Source organism: Scomber scombrus, chromosome 7 (genome assembly GCF_963691925.1).
Source record: "Scomber scombrus chromosome 7, fScoSco1.1, whole genome shotgun sequence".
Lineage (NCBI taxonomy): Eukaryota > Metazoa > Chordata > Actinopteri > Scombriformes > Scombridae > Scomber > Scomber scombrus.
In genome coordinates this window covers 20,656,138-20,679,905 of record NC_084976.1, presented here as the reverse complement: position 1 = coordinate 20,679,905, position 23,768 = coordinate 20,656,138, and the positions used below count along the sequence as shown (strand labels likewise).

General features: G+C 40.0%; 1 protein-coding gene across 1 annotated transcript; it reads right to left on the bottom strand.

Moving 5' to 3' along the window:
• On the bottom strand, positions 1-18,146 carry znf574 (zinc finger protein 574). The gene is made up of 10 exons (XM_062422531.1): positions 18,128-18,146; positions 14,863-15,023; positions 9,441-10,635; positions 9,125-9,339; positions 8,650-8,829; positions 8,233-8,327; positions 5,243-5,337; positions 3,035-3,183; positions 2,315-2,602; positions 1-1,001 (listed from the first exon to the last, which is right to left on the bottom strand). The coding sequence occupies exons 1-10, from the start codon at positions 18,138-18,140 to the stop codon at positions 405-407; spliced, it is 2,988 nt and encodes a 995-aa protein (XP_062278515.1). The 5' UTR covers positions 18,141-18,146; the 3' UTR covers positions 1-404.
• Between the last annotated feature and the right edge of the window lie 5,622 nt (positions 18,147-23,768).

Below are 23,768 nucleotides of genomic sequence, written 5' to 3'. Positions count from 1 at the left end.
GTGTTTTATTATAAAGCAGAATCATGGGTCACCACCAGTCTTCCCCTAATAAATAGGGGCTGAAAACAGATGTCTCTGTACAATCACGGGCCAATTTTACAACATGTTTTTCAATCCAAATGAAATACAACTTTCTCGTGAATGTGTCATCTTTATGTCAATGTTTAAGTCACCAGGGTCACTGACACAACAATGTTATTAAATTTGTTTTAAGCTCAAGGAAAGTTGTAAAATTGTACAACTACACAAACTGGAACTTGAGGTTAAACTGGCTGAGAAACCTATTATCTATATACAGGAAACAACTGCATATCCTTAGATCAAACTTTTCACTCCATTAACGGTCTACATTCTCAACTAAATGCTCAATACTTCTCCTCTGTGTTGTCCTTGTGCATCTGCATTCATACAGTCTCCTCCACAATGAACTCAATGGCATGCTGTGGTGAATGGCTCGCCTCCACCATAGTGATTTCATTGCCATCCATGGTGATAGTCGGAACAGTAATGCCCTGAGCTCCCAGAACGGAGGAGGGCAGGATGACAACCTGTGAGGCTCCCTCTATGCCACTGAGCTGATCGGATGGGATCATGACCGTCTCAGTACCTCCTTCGCCCCCCTGCAGTACATAGATGGTCTGCACAGAGCCAGGCTCAACCTCCTCTGTAGGCAGAGAGGACAGCACCTTGGCCCCCTCCAGCACCTTCTGGACGTGGGCTGCCTCAGCTGCATGTGCCGCCTCTTCTACCTTTTCGAGAGGCAGGTCTCCGTGCAGTCGGATGTGTTTATCCAGGTTGGAGCGAGAGCGGAAGGCAGCAGGGCAGTGCGGACAGGGGTAGGGCTTCTCACCACTGTGGGTGCGGGCGTGTTCGGTGAGACGGGCAGCCACGCTGAAACTCTTTCCACAAATCCAGCAGCAGAAAGGCCGCAGGCCACTGTGGATGCGCTCGTGGTCCTGCAGATGGGGCAGCTGGCGGAAGCGTTTGCCACATGTGTTGCACTGGTGGAGAGATGGAGGAGAATGGGGAAGAGGACAAAATATGAGGTAAGAAGATGGCAAGAAAAAGTATAGTTCAGTTTGCAACAATGGTGCCAGAGCACAAACTCTACTGCAATTAATATTTTCTGAGACCACTTTTTATATTTTTCTGCAGAGGCAGCACTTCTGGCTGTGGTACAGGAAGAGCAGGGAGAACAGGGTGTGGGGAAAGAGAGATACAAAGCAATAAAAAGCACACAAGTGTGTAAGGGAAACTTAAAGCTACACAGTAGACAACAGAAAAATGTTAACCATCAAACCATTAATAATTAAACTGTTTCTAAAGTAATCACATTAGCAATTCCACAATAGGGCTTGTCCTGCCACTCTAATATTAGCTCTCTGCTTGCTCCCACCTAAGTGCAGACAATGAACTGGAAGATACTTGATTAAACCTGAAGCACAACTAAAGAATGGCGACAGGGGACACTCAGATTGAAACTATAATCCCTGATCTCAGTTTTGCAGTTTTAGTCTCTCTCTAAGACATACTAATAAAATCAGCTTTCCTGTTAAGTTTGGTTTTATATATAGGAGTTCCTTCCAAGAATGCCTATGGTAAATTTGAATTAAAATGAATGAATGAATAAAATTAATTAAAATTCATCACCATAACCGCCTCTGTGTTGAAGGACCAATGCTTCTTGAACCTTAATCTTTAGCATGCCTGATAGATAGGGCTCAAAGCAAAGCCACAAACATTAAATCAATTTCTACAGTCCAACGTGCTGTGATGGGCTTCGGTGGGTCTATAGTTGATGTCCTGCCTCGTCACTAGAGCAGCAGAGAGAGAGGGGAAGAGTCCCAGAATAGTAACAGGCACAGAGGGGAGCTGACAGGCCCTAACTCAGCCCTGTCATTAATCACAGGTACAAAGGGAGGGAGGAAACACCCGCAGGACATACACTGCAAAAATGGCCATCGTCCGGAACCAGAGAGATGGCCGCAGTTATGAACGGGTGTGAACTGGGTGAGGCAGCGCTCGATTTCAATTTGAAATAGAGGTGTTAAAAGGCTTGAAAGTCTTGGATAAAAAAAAAGGGACAAAATGTGATTCAGAAGGCTGAAAGAAATTCTCTTCATGTAAGTGCACACACACACACACACACACACACACACACACACACACACACACACACACACACACACACACACACACACACACACACACACACACACACACACACACACACACACACACACACACACACACACACACACACACACACACACACACACACACACACACACACACACACACTCACTCAACTCACCTCAAAGGGCCTCTCATCAGTATGTGTCCTCATATGAACAATGAAGGTAGAATTGTAGGCAAATTCCTTGTGGCAAACTTCACAGCGAAAGCGGGGTCGGTTTTTGGACTTGCCGAGCGTGCCTTGGAAATGGGCCAGCACATGCTCCTCCAGGGCACTGTTGGAAGTAAATCGGCGGCGGCAAGGCCTCACTGGGCACTTGAGAGGCGTCTGGCCTGTGTGGGATAATCGATGGAGGTCAAGGCCCTCCTGGGTCATGCAACGGTGGCCGCATAGGTCACACTCAATCTGAGGGGGGGGATAGGGAGGAAGGGAAAAGAGATGTAAGGAGTCAGGAGATGGGAATACAGAAAGAAGGAGGCAATTAATGAAAAGAGAAAAGGTTGATGTCCTCATGGTATCACAGTGACGTAACCACAATGTCACAGTTTGATTCAGACTGGGGACCTTTGTTACAGGCCATCCCCTTCACTTGATCTCCACATTTCCTGCAGGTCTCAACTGTCAGCTGTAATATATGATAGAATAAAGGCCAAAAAAGTCTTTAAAAATATGGAAATAAATTGCTAAAGTATTTCATAAAGGTTCAACACATGGTCTGAGTACTTCATTCTTCTGTGATAAAAACTTCAGACTCAGCAGTCTCTCACTGTCTGAATATCTTAAGGTTGAAAAGTAAGAAGAAAAAAGAAGCTCTTTATCATTTTCTGTGCTCCAAACCTGTCCAGTGCTCCGCCCTCGGCCCTGGCCCCGTCCACGGCCGGCATTCTTCTCCTCATCTGTGGTAGGGCATCGCTGCATGTGGATTTCCAGCACTGACTGGTTGATAAACTGGGATGAACAGTGGGGGCACATCACTGGCTGCTTGTCTGTAAGAGAACAGTATCAGGTTTTTAGACAGGTGGTCCTACCCTGCACCCGTACTACAACTCTGCCCTGCCAATAGCTAATGGCAGATTTGAGCTTGTTGGTAGATTGGTAGATGTCGTGCCAACGGTCGTGCAGTGACAGGTGGTACATACAGAAATGGCTGGCAATGGCCAATGGTGCCCAAAAATTTAGATACAGCCAGTGTTTCAATGTCAAACACAGGAGGAATGTGACTGTGGTCAAATGTGTTGTTAATAAAGTGGAAACACACGGACAAAGACATTGTAAAACATTTACACATGTTGTTATAAAAGCTGAAACGGGCAGATTAGTTGATTAGTCTTATTGACAGGAAATGTATTTATTAACAGTTCTGATGATTAATTCATCATTAAAGCAAAAATAGACAAGATTTGCTTGATTCTGCTTCTCAAATGTGATGTTGTACTGAATTTCTCAGGGTTTTCACTCGTCCAATACACTGAATCAGTGTCAGGGCAGACAATGACCTTATTAAGTACACTTAATATTAGCCAAATGTGACTGATCCACATAAAATGTAGGTACTTGGTTAATGTCATATAATTCAGCGTTTCTGTTTCCAATTACATTCATTAAGTCATAAGTAGGCTGCTAACTAATTTTTAGTGCTACAACAATCACTGACTTCCTGTTAATTTACATAAAACGCACCATGCAGTGAGGTATACAGATTTTAAATTTAATAAAGAAAGCAGTGATATCTGAAGCAACCTGAATATTTTGTCTATAGAAAACCAGTAAATTAAATTTTTATCAGTTTATCTAGAAAAATAATATTTATCATAATGAAAATGATCATTAGTTTTACAGCTGCAACTGACAATTAGTTTTATAAACTGACAAATCTGCAGTTTGTTTTCTCAATAAACTGATTTATAAAATGTCATGAAATCTCAAAAAATGGTCTGTTAAATTTTCTTACTCTCAAACGACAGTTCGAAAGCACATCATATTTAATTTAAACCAGAGAAAAGCAACATATTGACACACCTGCTAAATTAGAAGACACAAATTTGGTATTTTTGACTTGGAAAATGATTCTCAAAATTGTTGTCAATTAATTTTCCATCAGTCGTTTAATCAATTAATCACCTACCCATTGCAGATCAAGTCAGCCGCTGCCCGAGCTGAATTTTGGCAAAGCAAACCACAGTCTCACTGGGTTGCTTTTGAAAATCTGGCAGGGAAATCGCTGACACTGATGGTTCATCAGTATGACCATAGGTCGTCACGCCAACATCTTGCAATCTGTTAACCATCTGTACAGTCTATCCCAGTGGGGGCGATCCACTCTGCTCCCCATTGGGACCGTCTAATTAAACCTTTAATAAGGACAATCTCAGCCAATGGCCCTGGACTGATCAATGGATCAATCTCTTCAATCATCTCTCTCAGAGGAGACACGTACCTCTGACCCTGGCTGCACGCTGACTCTTCAAGCTTAACTAATAAGGTTGCCGTGCCAACGCCCCCCCCGATTAAGATGAAGTGTCAACATGTTGACCCAATTCATTTACCTCCACCCTCCTACGCCATTCCACAAGACGGAAATCAATGGAAAGTCATTGACCTAATGCATCGGAGGAACAATGCACATATAACATGGATGTATGTTTGTAAATAAGATGGGCCACCCAGGCGAGCTGATCGGAGCATTTATCGCAGACTTTGCATTAATCAATAGTAATTCACTGCATGTTGTGCTAATAACAGCATCATATCTAATTGGTTCCTGCTACAATGAGGCGGAGTAGGATGAATCAGATGTGCATCTCATTTCATCTTTAACCGTCCACAATGTGTCACACAGATGAATGACAGGTGAGAAGTAGGCACATAGAGAAAGGATGCGAGATTATGCGACATTTACAGCAAGATATATGACATAAACAGTGGAGTACATAAAAAAAGTCAGAGAAAATGACAGAGAACACCCCAGCCCGATGGCCTCTGTATATTGTTCCCGCTAGCTTCAGGCTGCTCCATAAAACGCGGTAGGCTGACCCCTGAACTGACCTTGATGAGTGAGCGAGTGCAGGTCGAGGTCTTTCCTGCGTTTGAACGCCTCTCCACATTCTGGGCAAGGGAAAGGGTGGCTGGTGTGGAGCAGTCTGTTCAAACACACAAAAACACACATATTAACAGAAGTGCAGGCCAAAGGAAGATGATTTAACATCGTATGCACCAGTGATAATTTAAGTTTAAAATTTGTTTTAGCTTGCAAAAATAATTACACCTCAAGGTAGGAAAATGTACAGCTTATATATTTATACATACAATTAAATTAAATAATCATACATAACTCCCAGAATGAAGACTTAAATGCCCCAATTCAAAGACACATAAAAACATAATAAATAGGGGGGGGGGGGCACCCTATATATACGACTCATACAAGGATTACCATCAAGTATGTGCTTAGCTGTGCTTCAGGTTGAATAAGGGGTATTAGCTGAGTGTATAACGGCTGGAGATAAAAGAACAGCAGTAAACCGGGAGGAGTCAGAGTTAGGACATGAAAGACTATATTTATCCATTGCATAACGTTACGCTGGATGTTGCCTTAGGGGAGGAGAGAAGTGTTAGGATGTATTCACCTAATGGTGCATCAGACCTGCATTCACAGCATGTACAAGATGAAAATGCAAAGTAAAAAGAAAACACTGGTTCTCGTAATCAGAACAAACACAGCCGATGTTTACGTTTAAGAAACAAAATGCTCCACTAAACATTGAATATACACTAGTATATATGTATTATCTATACTGCTACCAGTAATGTAGCGGCGACAGTACATAACCAGAGTTGCAACAGTTAATCCAATTAACCGTTTGGTTGATTGAAAGAAAATTAACCAACTATCACCTTTTTGATCATTAATTACTTGTTTCAACCATTTTTCAAACAAAAATGTCAAAGATGTGTTGGTTCCAGCTTCTCAAATATGAAGATTTGCTGCTTTTTCTCACAGAGCCTTGACGTTACCTTGGACTCTGGGATTCTCGGGACATTTGATAGACATTTAATTGAGAAAATAACAATATTGTGACTGATCATTACTTGCAGCCCAATACTTAACCCCAAAGTAAAACAGGACTGTAGAGGTGATGTGCAAGGACCTCTCAAGGCCCATATACTGTAGCAGGCCAGGCTGGGTCTGTTCCTTGTTAAACAGACAATAAAAATCAATATTTCAGGGACAGCTGACCGTGAGTTAGCTGGAAGAATCAAGAGTTTCAGTCAGGGTCACCTCTCCTCCAGCCAGATGTTCTTTAATGAGTAGCAACAGACCATTAGAGTAGTGCACATACTGTAGATATACACTGAATCTTTTTCTCAACTAGGAAACCAAAATCAAAGGTCCACTGATTCCCAAACATGCCAACAGCTTTGGCACTAAATGACAAGACAATCCCAAGTGTAGTCTGTACTTAAACTTTGACTTTTAGGGGCCCTTGCTTTAATATATCAAGGGTTTTTAATTACTGGAGGTGTAAAAAACTCCCTACTCATTGGGGTTATGTTTCAGGCTTCCCAAATAATTAAAAAAGAGATACTGTGATAGCTGAATGCACAAACAAGAGAAATGAACTTAGTTTCCTGATAGTTTCATTGCAGTTACGTTTACAAACAGGAATGAATAACCATCAAACACTCAACAGATCATCTGCTTTACAGACATAAGTATTCTGCCTCAGTTTCCACAAGTCTCTTTACACTCATCCTTTTCATCACTTCAAACATCAGAGTCCCGTAACAGTTAGTACAATAAACAACAGGATGACCTTGTGTTGATTTGTGTGTGAAAATTTAATTTCAAATGCCCCAGTTGCTCTTTAATATTTGTCATTTGTCTAATTTGCCTTAATTTGCCTCATTAATCTTCAAGGTTCTGCCAGTTTAGTTCGTCTGGTTCAATAATTTGTGGAGCTGTTTGGTCAAAAACAACTATCAGGCTTTTTGTCCTCTTAACTTCCCACAACTTCTTCCTTTTGCAGCTCACTGGATGAAACTATGACTATTAAGTTGTAAGTTTAGCTGTAGCTTCTCCATTAACCAATTTATTATTTTGTTTATAAAATATATGAAAATAGTGAAAAATGGCCATTACAATTTCTAAGAGCTCATGATGACATCTTCAAATATCTCATTTTATCTGATTAACAGTTCAAAATCTAAGGATATTTGGTTTACTATCATGTATGACACAAAAAAGCTTCTAAATCCTCACATTTGAGCAGCTGAAACCAACAAATGTTTAGCTCGATTGCTTAAAGAAAGTACAAAAATGATTAATTTGATTATCAAAATAGTTTAACTTAATTTAATTTTCTGTTGAAGCTCTGATATGAAGTTAAAGTGCTGACATTTAGATAGAAGTTAAGTGTTCACATGGACCTCAGGATTACTGTCCTGCTGGTATAAAGAGGAATTTCTACACTTACAGTTTTTACACTGTTCACAGTTAAAGCTGAAAGCTCGCACTTTAACCTTATAGTCCGTTTTCTTTAACATCTGCAGCCAAAACCAAAATAATGCAGACATACACTCTGTAAATCCTCTCCCTACTGTTTAACCATGTAGGACAGGACTGGGCTATTCCCTCGTCTTGGATTGTTATCGTTATCATCTTAATTTGCTCGGACTCTGTCTGTCAATCATATGTGGCTAAGGCTCAAGGGCACCCAGACATCTCAGCCAGTGTGTTCATAACACAGCTTAAAGGTCTTGCTCAGTAGTCGGACACGGCTCAGCTACTACAGCTCCTGGCTAGGGAGAGGAAGGTTATCTAAATCCCATCCTCAGTTCAGTTTGGAACTGTAATTCTAAACGTATTTACACAATAAACAGGGTTGGAGTTAATTGAATAAAGTCTATCTCCGGTCTACATGGAAATACAGCATTTAATGAGTGTTGGTAGATGTGTTGTTTGCACGCACACTCTTGCAAATGAAGAATACTGAATGAACAATGCTACCAAAGTGTTACTGTTATCATGTTATTACTTGTGATGGTTGAGCTGATCCTCCGTGTTAAACCGTGAGGGGCAGTTAGGACAAGGGTAGAGATGAGCAGCTCCCTCGTTGTCCAGACTACACACCTGCATTAAGGGACACAGTCAAGGACAATAAAAAATGATTTCACAGCAAGTTCTCTACAAAAAAAGCAATTTTTTTTTAAAGAAAAGCTGATGTTCAAGGATTTTACTTTAAAAATAAGCCACTATAGTCCAATCCATACTCAATACCTGCTATTTTAAAAGTGTGACACCTAGTAACAAAATAACAAAATCTCTCAGAATCATTTGAACATGTTAATTTAATGCAGATCTTTTTTTTGTTTAAATTTATATATGCAATTTGAAATTGAACCATTCAATTTCAAGAACTATTTTTACAAATAGAAAATGGCAAAAACTGTACCGGTTTGCGTCCACGTTTGCGCCGAGGGTGTGCGGACATGTGAATACGTTGGTGTCTCTTCAGGGTGGCTGCCTGCGAGAAGTTCTTGCCACACACCTCACAGCTGTAGGGCCTGGAGCTCGTGTGGTTCATGCTGTGGCGCAGCAGGCTCTGAGAGTTAGTGAAGGACTTCGTGCACACCTTCACAACAACAATAATATGGATTAGTGCCACAGTCATATTGACAACTGTTTTAAGTGCCTCTTATAAAAAAAGGTGAAATGAAACAAATTCCACTGAACAAAAACGCTGGAGAATGTGTCGAATATAATGAGGTTGGAGGTTAAAATTATGTCTGTCTCATACCTATCCCACTTCAAAGCATTACATCATCTTTTCAATGCCAGCTACATGACATAAATGACATTTACATCAAAGCAAATTATTCCTCCCCCTGTGGAAAAGACACATTTTTCATTTCATTTTTGATTGGCACCTTGCACGTGAAGAGCTTTTCTCCAGTGTGGCTGTAGACATGAGTGCGGAGGAAGACGCGTCGTGTGAAGGTTTTGCCACAGTAGGGGCAAACATGGGGTAGAGGTGTGCGGGCCCAGTCCTGCAGCAGCTTGGTAGGAGGAGGGAGGTTGGTGGTGTCCGAGTCTACTGCAGTGCTGCCCTCTGACTCCTCTTTGATGCCTGAACCCTTGTTTCCTGACAAAATTAAAAAAAACAGCTCATTAAGAACCAAAATGTGCTGCAACAAATGACACATTTTTCCCAAGAAAGACTTTAAAATAATTGCTTCCACTTACCTTTGAGTGCATTACCACCGCTCAGAATCCTGAAAGATGGCTTACTCCTCTTAGGTAAAGGTGAACCCGATTGACTGGCAGAGGCAGGTGAGGAAAGAAGCCGCTTTGAGCTCTGTGGAGTATCCTGAGGATTCGCGGCGGTTGTTTCATCACCAGTCTCAGCTCCATCCGTCACCCCTGTCCCTGATGTGAAGCGGTGCTCCCGGAGGTGGTACAAGTACTGGGTGGTGTTCATGAAGCTCTCGTTACAATGGGAGCAACTGTGAAGCGGTTCCTGCAGACTATGCTTCTCCGTACGATGTGTGACCAGCCCTGCCCCACCGCTGAAGCTCTCCCCACACTGAGTGCACATGAACAACTCCGGCTGTGTAAAAGTGGAGGTGGAGCTGGTGGCGGAGGGAGCGGCGTCCTGCCTCTGCTCATCAGTCCCATTATTCTGAACGAAAACCTCCTCTGTCACTTCAGGACCTGCTGTCACTTTTTCCTCACCTTTCTGCCTGTGTTGTTTGCGGTGGTAGAGGAAGAGGGTAGTGTTTAAAAAACTCTCCCCACACACAGAGCAACGGTGCAGGGCTTCCTCAAAGCCGTGTTGGGTCTTGCGGTGGGAAACAAGTTCAGACACAAGGCCGAAGCATGAACCACAGTCCACACACAGGAGCACCGGTTCAGGTTTAGGCTTTTTGTTAGCCCCTCTCCTCCTGGGAGACAAATCTTCTTGATTAGAGGTCGGAGCTACTACCTCAGAAACAGCAGGATCAGAAGTCTGAGCTGAAGCCCCCTCTGCAACCTGCTGCTCCTCTTCCTCTACTGCAGGTTCCTCCACTGGTTCAGGCTGAAGATTTCTGCTCGCATCACCCTCTGAGAAAGTGCACTCATCTGGATTTAAAGTTGAAGTTGAGCTCTGTACTAAGGGGATTTCTAGCTCAGGTTGTGAATCAGGATTTGACTTGTCCCCAGAAGCAGCATGCTGACATATCCCTTCTTTACGGTGTTGCTGCCAGAGGTCCAGGCTTTTAAATAGTTCATCACAGTCCCCACACTGGTAGAGGATTCTGGGCTGATCTGATGTATTTACACCGACAGCAGCCTCCTCACTGCCACTCGGCTCACACTCAACCTGCTGCACCAAGGACTCTCCTAATTGTATTTCAGTCTCTGGGAATGCATCTGTCCTTGATATATTTAATACTTGTTGCTGCAAAGGCACAAAAGAAAAAAAGAGACAAAATTAAATTGTGTGTTTCTGTGTATAAAGACATTACTGGTCAGATACAACAGCTGTTTAAAGTCACTTTAACCTGCAGTTTTTTTATTTCATTTAATTCTTTCTGACATATGAAGGATGAGATTTCAATATCGGTGTATTGAGGTCAATTAGGGCAGCATGTGTTTTGTGCCAAGGTTCCCCTGAGCGTGCCAGACAGCCAAGATAAGGCCTCAGCCTGGCTGATAACTATCAAAGGCCTTTCAGGGTTGAATGGGTCACTCCAGTGGGTTTACATTTGCTCTTTCCATCCATTTGGATGATGAAAACAGGACATCAAGGTCACACATCTGAAACTGCCTAGATCAAGCCAATTCAGCATGTCTTACATACAGGAATGATGTGTGAGCTATTGTTATAGCATTCTGATTTATTTTACACTTTTCATTTCATTCGTTTTTCTACAAACAAACTCAGGTTGGTACAATAATTTGAAAGAGGCTATAACCATTTAAGAATACTGCACAGCTTGCATTCTTATGTTGTTATACACTGGCGTTTTGCTCATTTTTTTATCCTGTAAGCAGTTAAAAATTCAGGGGGTCACAGCTGATGATCTCCTGGACATGTATTTATTTTTTGTGCTCATAAACAAACCCCTGTAAAATACTCTGTGATATCACCGGATACAGATAACCCTAACCCTAACCCTCTTCTTTGATGAGCACAATGAATTCCTTACCAACAAAGGGCATATTTTTTTATTAAAATGTGTAAAATATAAATTTGTTGGATCTAAAGCATGTTCTGAATAACCACCTTTGTGTTAACATCACTCAAGCCTGTAAAAGGAGAAGAAAGTGAAGATCAGTCAAGATCAAGATCAATGTTTTGAACCCAACAGGAATGCTACGAAGGTTTTTTTATATTCTGTACTTCAGCGCCACATAATTGAGAACATATATAGAGATAAAATTATTTTTATACTATCTAGCCATCAAAGGACAAGATCTGGAGGACACTTTCTTTATTCTTTTATTCAAGCATTATCTATGCACATGCACTGTAATCCATAAACGTTCTTGCAAGTTTACATTTCAAAACCACTCAAAAGACCTGATAACGTTTCCATCATTTTTTATAAAAAATATAATCATTTTATTCTGTCAAAATATGCACAAAAGATAAGTTTCAGGCACTGTGAACAGTCTCTTCTAAATAAAGAGAAAGATATTTTTCACTTTCACACCTGGCTGATAAGTGCACAAGGTTGAACTGAGTAACTCATTAAACAGCATCTGTGAATAGTTTAGTGAATTTTTGGTTATCTAAAAACATCCAGCTAGCTGCATGTTGAGTACCTGAAATTATTTTTGCTTGAATATGTTGTTGAGTGGTGTCGAAGCTGGAGTTTATCTTGGCATTATCAGCTAGAAAGGTAGAAAGCCACAGAGACTGAACAACAGCACATGTGCATCAATCTACAGATAATATGTCAGTCTTAATGTCTAACAGCATTTGACATATTATAATTTATTAAAATATAATAAAGGATTTCAGTTTTTAGACAACAGCCTGTGTGAATCTGAATATCCACTAACTATATTATTATTTGAGAGCCTCTAATGGAGCCATATGTGAAAAGCACATGTTTGAAATTGACAGCTCTGCAGATACAGCAGATGATTCACACTTCAGTCAAATATGGAAAATCAGAAGGACTGAATTTGTTTGATCAGAACAAGGAGGCACTTGTGATAAACCAAATCACCAAAAAGGCCAAGTGTGACATGTTGAAATGATTAACTGAACATATTGAGGGCACCTTTATGCAACATGCTCCTTTAATACTTGATCATTTTCACATAGGAGACATATACAAAGCACACATAAACACAACCTGGTGTTACATTTTCCTAGCAACCCACCGTCCTACAACTGTGGTCCCCTGAATTTAAATACTAAAAAATGTGGAAACATCTGCCGAAGAGCTTTCTACCTCAACTTAAGACACAAAGAGGCATTGTTTTACAGAAACGTCACATAACGTTGTTCACAGAAATTATGGACATTTTGAATAATGAATGCTAATGAAGCAGGGTGGCTTTCAAAAAACTAGCTTATGGAAAAAAAGGGGGGTAAAAGAGCCATAAGGTACCCAGGTTTTATAGTGTTTCTCCAGTTGATTCATCTATGAGAAGGCCAATGAGCGATCCGTCAGGAGAAAGGGCGACACTGACTGATGCATTTCTCGTGCTCATCTTCCCACTGGCGATTCACAATGCAATCTGTCTATCACGAGTGTCACCGTGCTTTATGGACTCGTGTTGAAGACTGTAAGAATGGGAGTCTGGGCACAAGCTCAGACAGCCATGCCCTACTGCTAAACGAGGGCCAATGACTGCTTTTAACCCTGAGGGCTTTCTGAAGCTGTCAAGGGAAAGGCAGGAGAAAAAAGTGCCAGCTGCACCAAGACTCAGCTCAATATGTCAAAGTTAAATGGAATAACTCACCCTATTATACAACTTTCAAACTCTGCAATTCAGAGAGTGTCTTCGCAGAACTCTGAATTAATAGAACTCAGCATTTTGATGAAATGCATCCCAGAAGGGTATATTGCAAACAGGACACATAACGTAAAAAATGCTGATTACAATGCATTATGTAAAAATCCACAGGCTTCTCAAATTCACCATGAGCCAAACAATAAAAAATACAACTAAATTTACATACAGAAGCATACATTTAGCACACAGAGGGAAAACACTGAAAATGGCATGGATTGTAGAGCTTAACCATTGAAACAAAAAAGGTAGGCTTGTCACAAAAAAACACATTTTTTCCTTTTGGAGACAAATTGTTCATTATTACTGGAGCATGAGGAGCATTCTGGTGATTCAGCTGGCCTCTGCGGATACCATGTAACCGTAGCATCCTGGACCTCAATCTGTCCTTCGACCTTTATCGCATGTCATTCCCTCCTGCTCCCAATCTTTCCTCGTCCATCCAATAAATGATAAAAGCCGCCCCCTCCAGAAAAAAGGCCAACCAGTAATTTTACAAAATATGAAATCTGAACAGTAATACGGTGAGCGTTCATTCATAATCAGTTCAGCTTTTGCACAGCCACATCTTGCCTGTTACACCTGTTTGGCTCACTAGTGACTCATTACTCTGATAAACAACGTGCTAATTTGCTATTTTGCCATTACAGAAAGCAGTTCCAGGTAGCACTTAAGTACTTAGAAAACCAGCTGGATTACATGTCAACCTTACATCACAGTCTTTCCCTGTTTATCAGGGTAAAAGTTAGGGGTTTGTCAGAAGCATTTGTACAAGGACTTAATCACTTAATAACAGTGTAATATGTGCACATGTATGTGCTGTGGTGCAAACAGAGAGGGAGAATTCAGCCTAAATAATACAGGTTTATGTCAGGATCTCTACATCTACTGCACCATTTAAGGAACCAATTACATTTTAAACTACAGACTATAGATCTTTTAATAGTCAGTATGAACAAGAAGAATGCAAGGAAAGCCTCTTTCAGTACCAGACTGTTGTTTTAAGACAGACTTGAAAAACTGTGTATCTATCCTTTACCTGGATATTATCTATCCTCTTCTGTAGTGTGACGGATGTCTTAGCCTGACTTTACGTTTGAATTTATTGTTCCAACAGTGGTTTAATGCTGGCTTCTTGGCCAGGTCTCTCATAAAAAAGGAGATTTCAATGTCAATGAGACTTTTACCTATTTAAATATAAAATAGGAAATAAATAAAATTACACCACAACAATAAACTATTTATATTATAATCAAATTTTCCCCTATAATCACTATTACTATGTAACATCAAAAACACCTGCTGGCTAGTCTATGATTAAAATTACTACAGCAGCAAACACCTTAATCAGATATACAACGCCTTGATATTCATCAGTAAATCATTGCAAACAACTCAATGTTAAGTGCCCTGGTCAAAGTCACTATTACTATGATGAACAGCAGAGCATTACCAGTTTATGACTGAAGTTACTCGTCACTTCAATGTCGTTCTCACATCTGATTTTGAAGTTTTTATGGGATCACACATCTGGTCATTTCAGGCCACACTGTCACATTACTGATGTTTCTTCCTCTCTATTCCCCATCTAAAAATCGAACAACTGCACATCACATTATACAGAGAGGACACTGGTGGCTTTGCCAGTATTTACCTCTGTCTGTAGCAGTGGAACAGTGACAGGAGTGGCTCCAGATGTGTCTGGTGGCTGGTCATCCTCAGCAGTGCAAGTCAACTGGTGCTTGAGTACCTCCTCCAGAGTGTTGAACTCCTGGTAGCAGGGGAAGCACATGTACACCGACGAACTCTCCATGGCTGCCAGGGGATTAGAATAAAAATAAAAAAACATTTCATAAGAAACGCAGCAATGCAAAACTGATTTAGATAAAAGGTGCAACAGTTCACAAAACTCAGCATGCTCTGAATATGAAAGTAATATCACAACGTGAGCCTTGTACAGATGCCTACCCACCGGTGCATTACATTTGGAGTTAGTGAACATTACACAGAGGGTTGTGAACATTGCCCTCTCCTGATGAAAAGAAGCGCCTGCATATTTTATCAAGACAACAGCTTGGACACAAGTGCCAGGAGGCTAACTCTGAGGTTGCCGAGATGACTCACCATGCGCCAAGCCTGGGCTAATTGTTATTTTGACCATGCAGGTTGCTGCTCAGGTACAGACCTTGCCAAGTCCCTCACTGTCTCTGCCATTTTCATAGGCCAAGCTGACGTTTAGCTCGAACATCAATTAAATGTTGTGCAGTAATTGGACCCACTGGAAGAGCAGTCTTGCGTGTGCTGCTGCTGCTGCTGCTGAATGTAACTATAATCAAAACAAAATCTCTGCAATGCCACGGTCTCTCTGGACACCGCTCAGACCTCATTTTGCAACAACAAAGCTCTACTTTAAAACAAATGTACAAATCAGAGAGCTCACTGATGGGAAAAGTAATTGATCAATACAAGAAAAAGACATAAATGTGATATACCATCTATAAACTAGTCAATTTTAAATGGCAGACAAGGCTACAATTTAAGAGAACAGGCAATATTCTATATTTTGTTACTGTCAATAAATCCCATGGAAAGGCCAAATTAACAAAGCTATTAGTGCGTCTTTTTAAACTGTCTGTGGAACTCAGCCCATTTGTTCCCACCAAAGAATGTAAATCTTTGAGAAAACAGGTCACAGATATACAGCTTCATTTTTTTTTTTTAAAAAGGCACCTTGCCAAAAACAGTAATTTGATACCACAGCAGAGCACTGCAGGTTTTACCAAATGTTACTCAAACAAGAGTAAACAGTGTATTTGTTGTGGATAATTTTCAGCTGCAGATTTTGGTGATTGAGAGAGTATTCGCAGCAGCGGGGCGGTGAAGAATTCATTACAGGACTACAGTGCCCGTGTTAATTGTAATGAAGAACACACACTCAGCACAACGGTGTGGCGCATTGACATGTTAAAAAAAAAAAAAAAAGTTTGTAGACCTCAATGGATGTGTATGGCACAGATGAGTAAGCTATAATGAATCATTTATTTTCTACACAGACAATACTTGTTACTAGGCTCAATGTTGTTAGTTTATATGTGTTTTTGGGATTTGCTGATTTAAATTCAAATAGATAGATAGATAGATAGATAGATAGATAGATAGATAGATAGATAGATAGATAGATAGATAGATAGATAGATAGATAGATAGATATTTCATCCCAAAAAGGAAGTTAAAATGCTACAGCAATCAATCCTTTTTGCACAGAGATAGAAAATATGACTATTTTTGTGGACTTGCTCACAGCCAATCAAAGCAAGCATTAAATATTAATAATTTGAAGACTTTCAAAATGCATTTGTGTAAAACTCTATTTAGATGTGGAGGAGTGGTGACATTTTATGCAATATAATGCTTCTATTCACATGACTCAATTCTGGTATTGGTATCACTTGACGGTACCTCGATTGGTACTGGTGTCATTATTTTCAAGCAATACCCAGACATATACAGCAGGCACCCCAAATAAATCTAATCAAAAATAGAAAAACAAAGAGGTGAAAAAGGCAAAAGAAAAACTAGAGGCTGACCGATAGCCGATATTGACCTATCACAGATATATCGATTGTCCTTTTTCTTAATTCAAGTTTAATATATGTATGTTGTTTTTTAGCCCTGTGTTTCTTATTCATTGCTAATTATAATTATTAAATATGTTCAATCAATTTTTAAAGTGGTGTAAAACCCAGCTATGTTTTTACTGTTTCAGCACTGGTATAATTTTATACAATAAATAAACAAGTTTATTGTTAAACTGTAGTATATCAATATCGATTACATATCTCTGTCAGGAGTCTTTGATAACCACATTTCTATATATACTGTATACATAACATTGGTCCAATATATCGATATCATAATTTTTTGTACTGTATTGGTATCGGCCCCAAAAATCCAGTATCTGTCGGGCTCTATCATATACACTAAAATATAAAATATGAAAGTATTATGTATTAATTAATTAACAAACTATACCATAATACTTATAACAACAATAATGCCCCACTGCCCCCTGTTGGGATAATGGTTTAATGAGAGGTGTGTGTTTATGTCTATGTTGAAACTATACTGTCAGGCACAGATGGTCTTTGTGTGCAGGACTGCTTCACTTCACTTCAGTCTGGCAGTAATTGATCAGATGTGATGTGCATCCAGGTGTAATTTCACTTCCTGTGATATGGTTTTAAGAGCAGGTCATGTGAATTTATTGGTTGTATGTAATGCATTTCTCTGACATGAATGATGCAGGATCAGCTAGATGTCAGCTCAGGGGAAACAGAAAAATACTAATTCATACAGTCAATTGCTAGCTCCTGTTAGCTCCTGTGACAGTTTTACTGCAGGTATGATTCCTCTGCTGCTAAAAGCAGCTATGACTAGCAGCAGGCTCCTACCATCTCTGACCGGTGTTGTGTCGCTAACATATAATGATGGCCATCTTTCTGACAATATGGCTAACGTGTCCTCGGCGTGGTTGGCAGCTAGCTCCTCTGCTAGGTCAGACTGCTAATACAACCTGCCATATGACTGCTTGAAAGCGGGCGTCGCAGCCAAATTAGCTTGCAAATAATCCCCTCAATGCTTTTACCGCTTGGACCAGTGCTGCTTACTTTCTGCGACCAAGGAGAAGAAGAAGAAAAAGACCCGAAGAAGGAGGGCGGGATACGCTTCTTCGGTGGTATAATGGCGGCGACAGACGAAAAACTAAGATTAGCTGTCTCCCCCCGTTGAAATCCTCCGTCAACACACACACACACACACACATACACACACTGATATACATGTGAAAGATGCGTACTTTCTCCTAAAAAAAAAAGTAACCCCTCACATAAAATTAATAAAATTATTTCAACATTACTCACCGCAATCAGACATTACTGGTCGAGGAAGTAGGACAGTCAGCAACTTCAGCTTTTTTCTACATGTTATACAAGCCTTGCTCTGATTGGCTATGAGGGTCACTTCATCAACCAATAGGATTGCAGTACACATAACTCTGAGGATGTTTGTAATTCAAAAGAGCGGCAAGTGTCCAGAGTGATGAAAAAGATGCATTTATACAGTATGATCAGTATATAGAGTACTTTATTGGTCCCAAAACTGAAGTGTTACAGCAGGCAAGTCACCCATAAGTAAAATATATTTATAATCTTTTTCTTAAATAAAAGTACCAATACAGCAAAGTAAAAATACTAGGCTACTTACTTACCCAGGGTGATGGCAAAATACATATTTACAGTCACCGGCCACTTCATTAGGATTAGGTACACCTGTGTAATCTAATGCAATGCAATACAACAGCTCTGCCATAAATTCTACTTACTTCATAATTCTACTTTATGTTTATTACTGGGGTCATATTAAGTGGTGGTGGCGTACTGAGGTACATTAAAATTGACTGGTGTTCCTAATATTTCGACTCTCATGTTAATGGAGTGGACAAAATACTAGGAACACGATTCAATATAAAGCACTTCAGTACACCACCACCACTCTCGACCTTGGTAATAAACAAAGTAAAATGATCACCTTTTTGACAATGTTAACAAAAACTGATAATGTATTCAAAAAAGCAGAATTTACGGCAGAGCTGTTGTACTAGATTGTATTAGATTACACAGGTGTACCTAGTGAAGTGAGTGTACAGTACGATAGGTAGACACCTATTATGTTTTTGCAGCACTTTAAACCATATCATGTTAAAACAGTCTGATCAGTTGTAGTGGAGATGGATCTGTTGACATGATGTCATCTACAGCTCTTTAGGCCTCATCTTGCTCATCAGAACCATATGATACTTTTGAAAGTTTGGGCAAAGCTATACCATGAGTTATGATTATTTTGTCACACTATTCAAGACTGAATACATTCTATAGATGGCTTTGTGGTTGGTGTAAATGTCATTAATCAGAAAATCACCAGAAGTCCCCCCCCCTTAACTTCAACATTAGTCACTTCAAACAATATCCTGAATGTATGAAAGATGTTGGAGATACAAGAGGAAGTTTTTGTTTTCTTATGCAAAATGAGTTGCAAAGGAGGAAGAACAATGAGAGGCTGGAGTCAGGTGTAGTGTCAAAAAATATAGTTTGTGGGTAAGCTACATTCACTCAAATCGTACACACTTGTCAGCTGTGATGTCGAAAGGTTGCTTATATCAATTAACTTAACAAATTAATTATTAGTTTGCTGTAACCTTAGGTTGCATTTATGTAACACAATGTGCTGTTGAAACCTGCAGTATCTTTGGTAACAAACAATGTGCGTATGCGGTATTGATCCATTTCTTTACACCAACACAAACATCTGGACAAATAAGGAACATCACAGAGCACAGTAGGCCTACATATAAATTCTTAAGACTCAAATAGCATTTCCCAGCCACACTTATGTCACACAAACTGTTTTGTAACACCACTCATGGGAAGACAGGTCAGTGGAAATCTTGCCTTATACATCATGAGTCACTGCCTGAGACGGAGACATAACATGCTCTGGAAGCTGCATGAAAAGAGGGGTCAGTGCCACTTGTAATAAAGTTCTGAGTGAAGTGTTTCTGTTTCTCGTAAGCAACACTTTTCACCACATGCTGTATCCACAATCTTGCATTGACTCCCCCCAGAGTGAGTATGGCCAGCTGCATGGTGTACCCTTTTATATACAGTCTATGGGTGTACCTCAATTCTGCCTTATCAAGCATTATATATAAAGAGGTCAGTGGAAGTATAGACTAACTCACTCCACTCATTTCCCAGAATTACACAGTGCCCCTGTATGCCCCATCGGCTGATTGGGAGGATGAGCAGCTCCTCCAGACTGCTTAACCTGACTCCAAATGGTATTAAAGAGCTGGCCGGGCACTCAGCCAGAGGGGCCAGGACTACTCAGGCTCCAAAGAAACTGTGCAATGTGCTCGGCACACTGCTGAATAACATTATTCAACCTTGACATATCATATCAACATGATGAAGCCTTGACAGACATGTTTTTCTTTGGAGGTTATGGTTCAGAGACTGCAGAGCCCAGGAGAGGTGGGCTGACCCGTCATGCAGCATTGATTGCGCTGCATCCTCAGACAGACCTTCTTCCTCTTCTTCTTCTTCTTTGTCTTTGTCTCTCATCTACATCCCCTCTTGGGGTTTTCTCAACATTTGTCTTGCAGATTGCAGTCACAGCTGTCAGTATGCTTGAGTGGTAATTATCATGTAGTCATGAAAACAATCTCCCCATTAGGTCCACTCAGTAGCTGTTCTGGCGCTTTCCATCACATTACATGATTATCAGCATAGTTTACTCGAGATGTCCTGAATTTTTCTGACCTTTGCATCCATGTCGGCATAAAAAACTGAGGTTAAAAGTTTATTCTTTACCTTGGTAACAACAGTTGAGAAACACAATCATATACATGTGTCTTATGGTAAAATGAGAGAATAAACAATATTGTACAGTGGCAGAATGAATATTGTTTATGTCATAACTTCTTGTGACTCCTAACAAGACTTGGACAACTAACTAAAATGTGGAAAATACAGGAACAGATGTAATTCTTCACAAGTAGTTGTAACCAACATTTGGTTCATAACAAACATGAATCAACCACCCACAATATTTCTCCTCCCTACACTCCCCTATTACATTAACCTCCAAAATCTTTTCATCTTCAAAAAGTGATATTGATATTTTGTTAATACTCTCACAAGAAATGATGAAACAATCTAAATTCTAGCTTAATGTCTGTCAGGCTTAAGATCATGTTTATGAATATGGACTAAGGACAGGTACAGGTCGTGCAAGGACAAAGTATTAATTTAGCTGAGCTGAACCTGAGGGGCAGGCTTAAAGGTAACTGAGAAATTTTTGTCAAGTGCCAGGCAGCAAAGCTTCTGCCAGAGTCTATAAATATTTTCTACTGAACACAAAGAAAGACGAAAGAAGAACTTTCATGGACACCATGAGACTTCATTAAAACCTGTTCCTCTTTTACAGCAGTGAAAAGCCGATTCTTGTCTGAATGAAGAAAGAACCTGAGTGACCCTGAGACAGATGTGTGGGAGAGATTTCCTCGTTTCTGGTTAAGAGTTCATGAAGATATTCAGCTGAGATGTGTGTTGAAGGTCTCTGAAGTCATGGAGCCAAATAAGACCTGAATTGAATGTGATGCTCAAATATCTTGAAACAAAAGAGCAGCAATGTCAAAAAGAGAGTTACTAGCTAAACTGAAGTATGCCACCACCACAAAACAGTGTGAACATCAGCATGTTTATTATCCATGAAATAGCTCAGAGCCCTCCCCTTCTGTTCACACATCTGATTTAATCAAACTGTGGAAGCGCAAGATTTCATCAGTCAAGGTCAAAAATATTTTCACTGACATTTGCAACAGCATGGTTCCCATAACAACCGTTCTGATTTCATCATTCTCCAACTGGTCCCTTCCAGAGTTCACTGCTCCACTCGACTCCGCTGCAGAGCATAACAAGTGCTTCATTTCATTAATCCCACCATGAAAATGTTTCATACAAAGCTAAAGCAAATCCTATGACTCACACCTGATAAGCAAGTTTATAATGTTCTGCACATCCAGAATTCAACACTGAAGTACATTAAGGGTGTGCTGCTTTATATTCATAACATTTCTTGCAGGCAAAAAGGGTACATTTGTACATCATTAAAAGCCTCGAAAGTGGGTGAGGTGCTCTTAGGAAGAAAAGCAGCACATCTTCACTAGACGTTAAAGGAAAAAAAATGATTTACTAATGGCTTAACACTGAACCTTAGCATAACACCAATTCAATGTTTGTTTACACTTCTTGGAGATGAATGACTGAAAACAGATTGTATCCTGAGTCGCCAGCAGGAAAAAGATGTGAGGTGTCCATTTTACTCACATTTTATCCTCTGAGGCTGTCTCAGTTGTATCAGCCAAAATGACACAACAAAATCTGTAAGGCTCTTTGCCCAAACTCGCCATCATCTGGTTTACTACATGCATCTTCACTTCAGTAGCATGTTTCATAGCAACTGTATCCTGATTTACCACGGCCGAATTAACCTGCTTGGATGCCCCTGGGCAAGAAGGGCTCTTTATTACTCCCTTCCCTTCTAGTTTATAATTAAGAAAATACATTTTATTTTCCCATCACAACAATGAACCTGATTATTACATAAGTCAGCAAAGAGTCCAGAGGGCAAAGGACCATCACAGGAAGTCAATTGCCAGCAATCACGGAAGTCATGGATGTATTTAAGGAGACCACACCAACCCACATGCAGGCAAGATGGGTCCTTGCAGAAGTTGACTGCATGGTCACAAAGGCAAAGATGACATTCAAGCCCAAAAAATCAAGGTGCTTGGTGATTGAGAAGGGCAAACCAACAAGAAGGTTCCAGCTACTTGTTCGAGAGGAAGTAATTCCAACAATACAAGGAAATCCAATCGAATACCTTGGAAAATATTACGTTTGATGACAGCCAAAACAGCATATTCCACATAGAGAAGCAAGCGGAAGAATGATCAACAAGTCTGGCTTGCCTGGAAAATTAAAGTGTTGGATCTACCAACGAGGCTCGCTTCCAAGATTTATGTGACCCCTTAACTGTGTATTAAGTACCTATGTCAAGAGTTGAGGGAGTCAATAAAATGCATGTGGCTGGTGATACTCCCAAGCTTTACATCATACATTAATGTAAGAATGTGCAACATATAAGTACAAAATTGAAATAATGAATCACTTAAAATTATATTTTGACACAGGCACCGTGTTCAAGACAGGGCCTCAAGATCTCTTAACAAGTTTATTTATTTGAATAGTACATTTTGTACAGTGATTGTAACTCAAGGTGCTATATGAGGAAACATTAAAAATAAGAGATCAATTTAAAAAAACATTAATAAGAGGAGAACAAAACAATACAATGCAATACAATTAAAAAAAATCAAGAAAAGCCCCACCTTGAAGGGAAACACTTCACAAGTCTGGTAATAAGGTGCCTAGTGGTGCATCCAAATTCATTTTTGAGTAAATTAGAACATGCCTGCAGCTTTTGGGGCTCCTGAAGTTCGGGGGCAGTGAGGCACTTATTAGTTCAGCCTGGTGTTGCACAGAAGAACTTTAACACTTACACTTTAAGTGGTTATGACAACACTTAGTTAACACAAATTTGACCCATTTTAGAGCAATAAAAACACTCTAAACACATTTTATTGTGCATGACATTTTAAGACTTTAAGTGACCAAAAAAATACAAAAATGGAAATACTTGTTTATTTTTGGGTAGCTGTTAGACATTTTCATACATAGTGCTCTAGGTTAGGGTGAAGATTTATTCAAACATGTTCAATAAAATTGTCATGATGGCTATTGTCTTGTTTTAGGTCAAATTGGACCAAAATATACACACTCTGCTCCCTGAAAACTTCATCAAGGATTAATCACCCAACATCTGCTACGGTATTATGATTAGATTTGTGGTTCAGGAGCTTGATACAGAGGTTAAGAACTG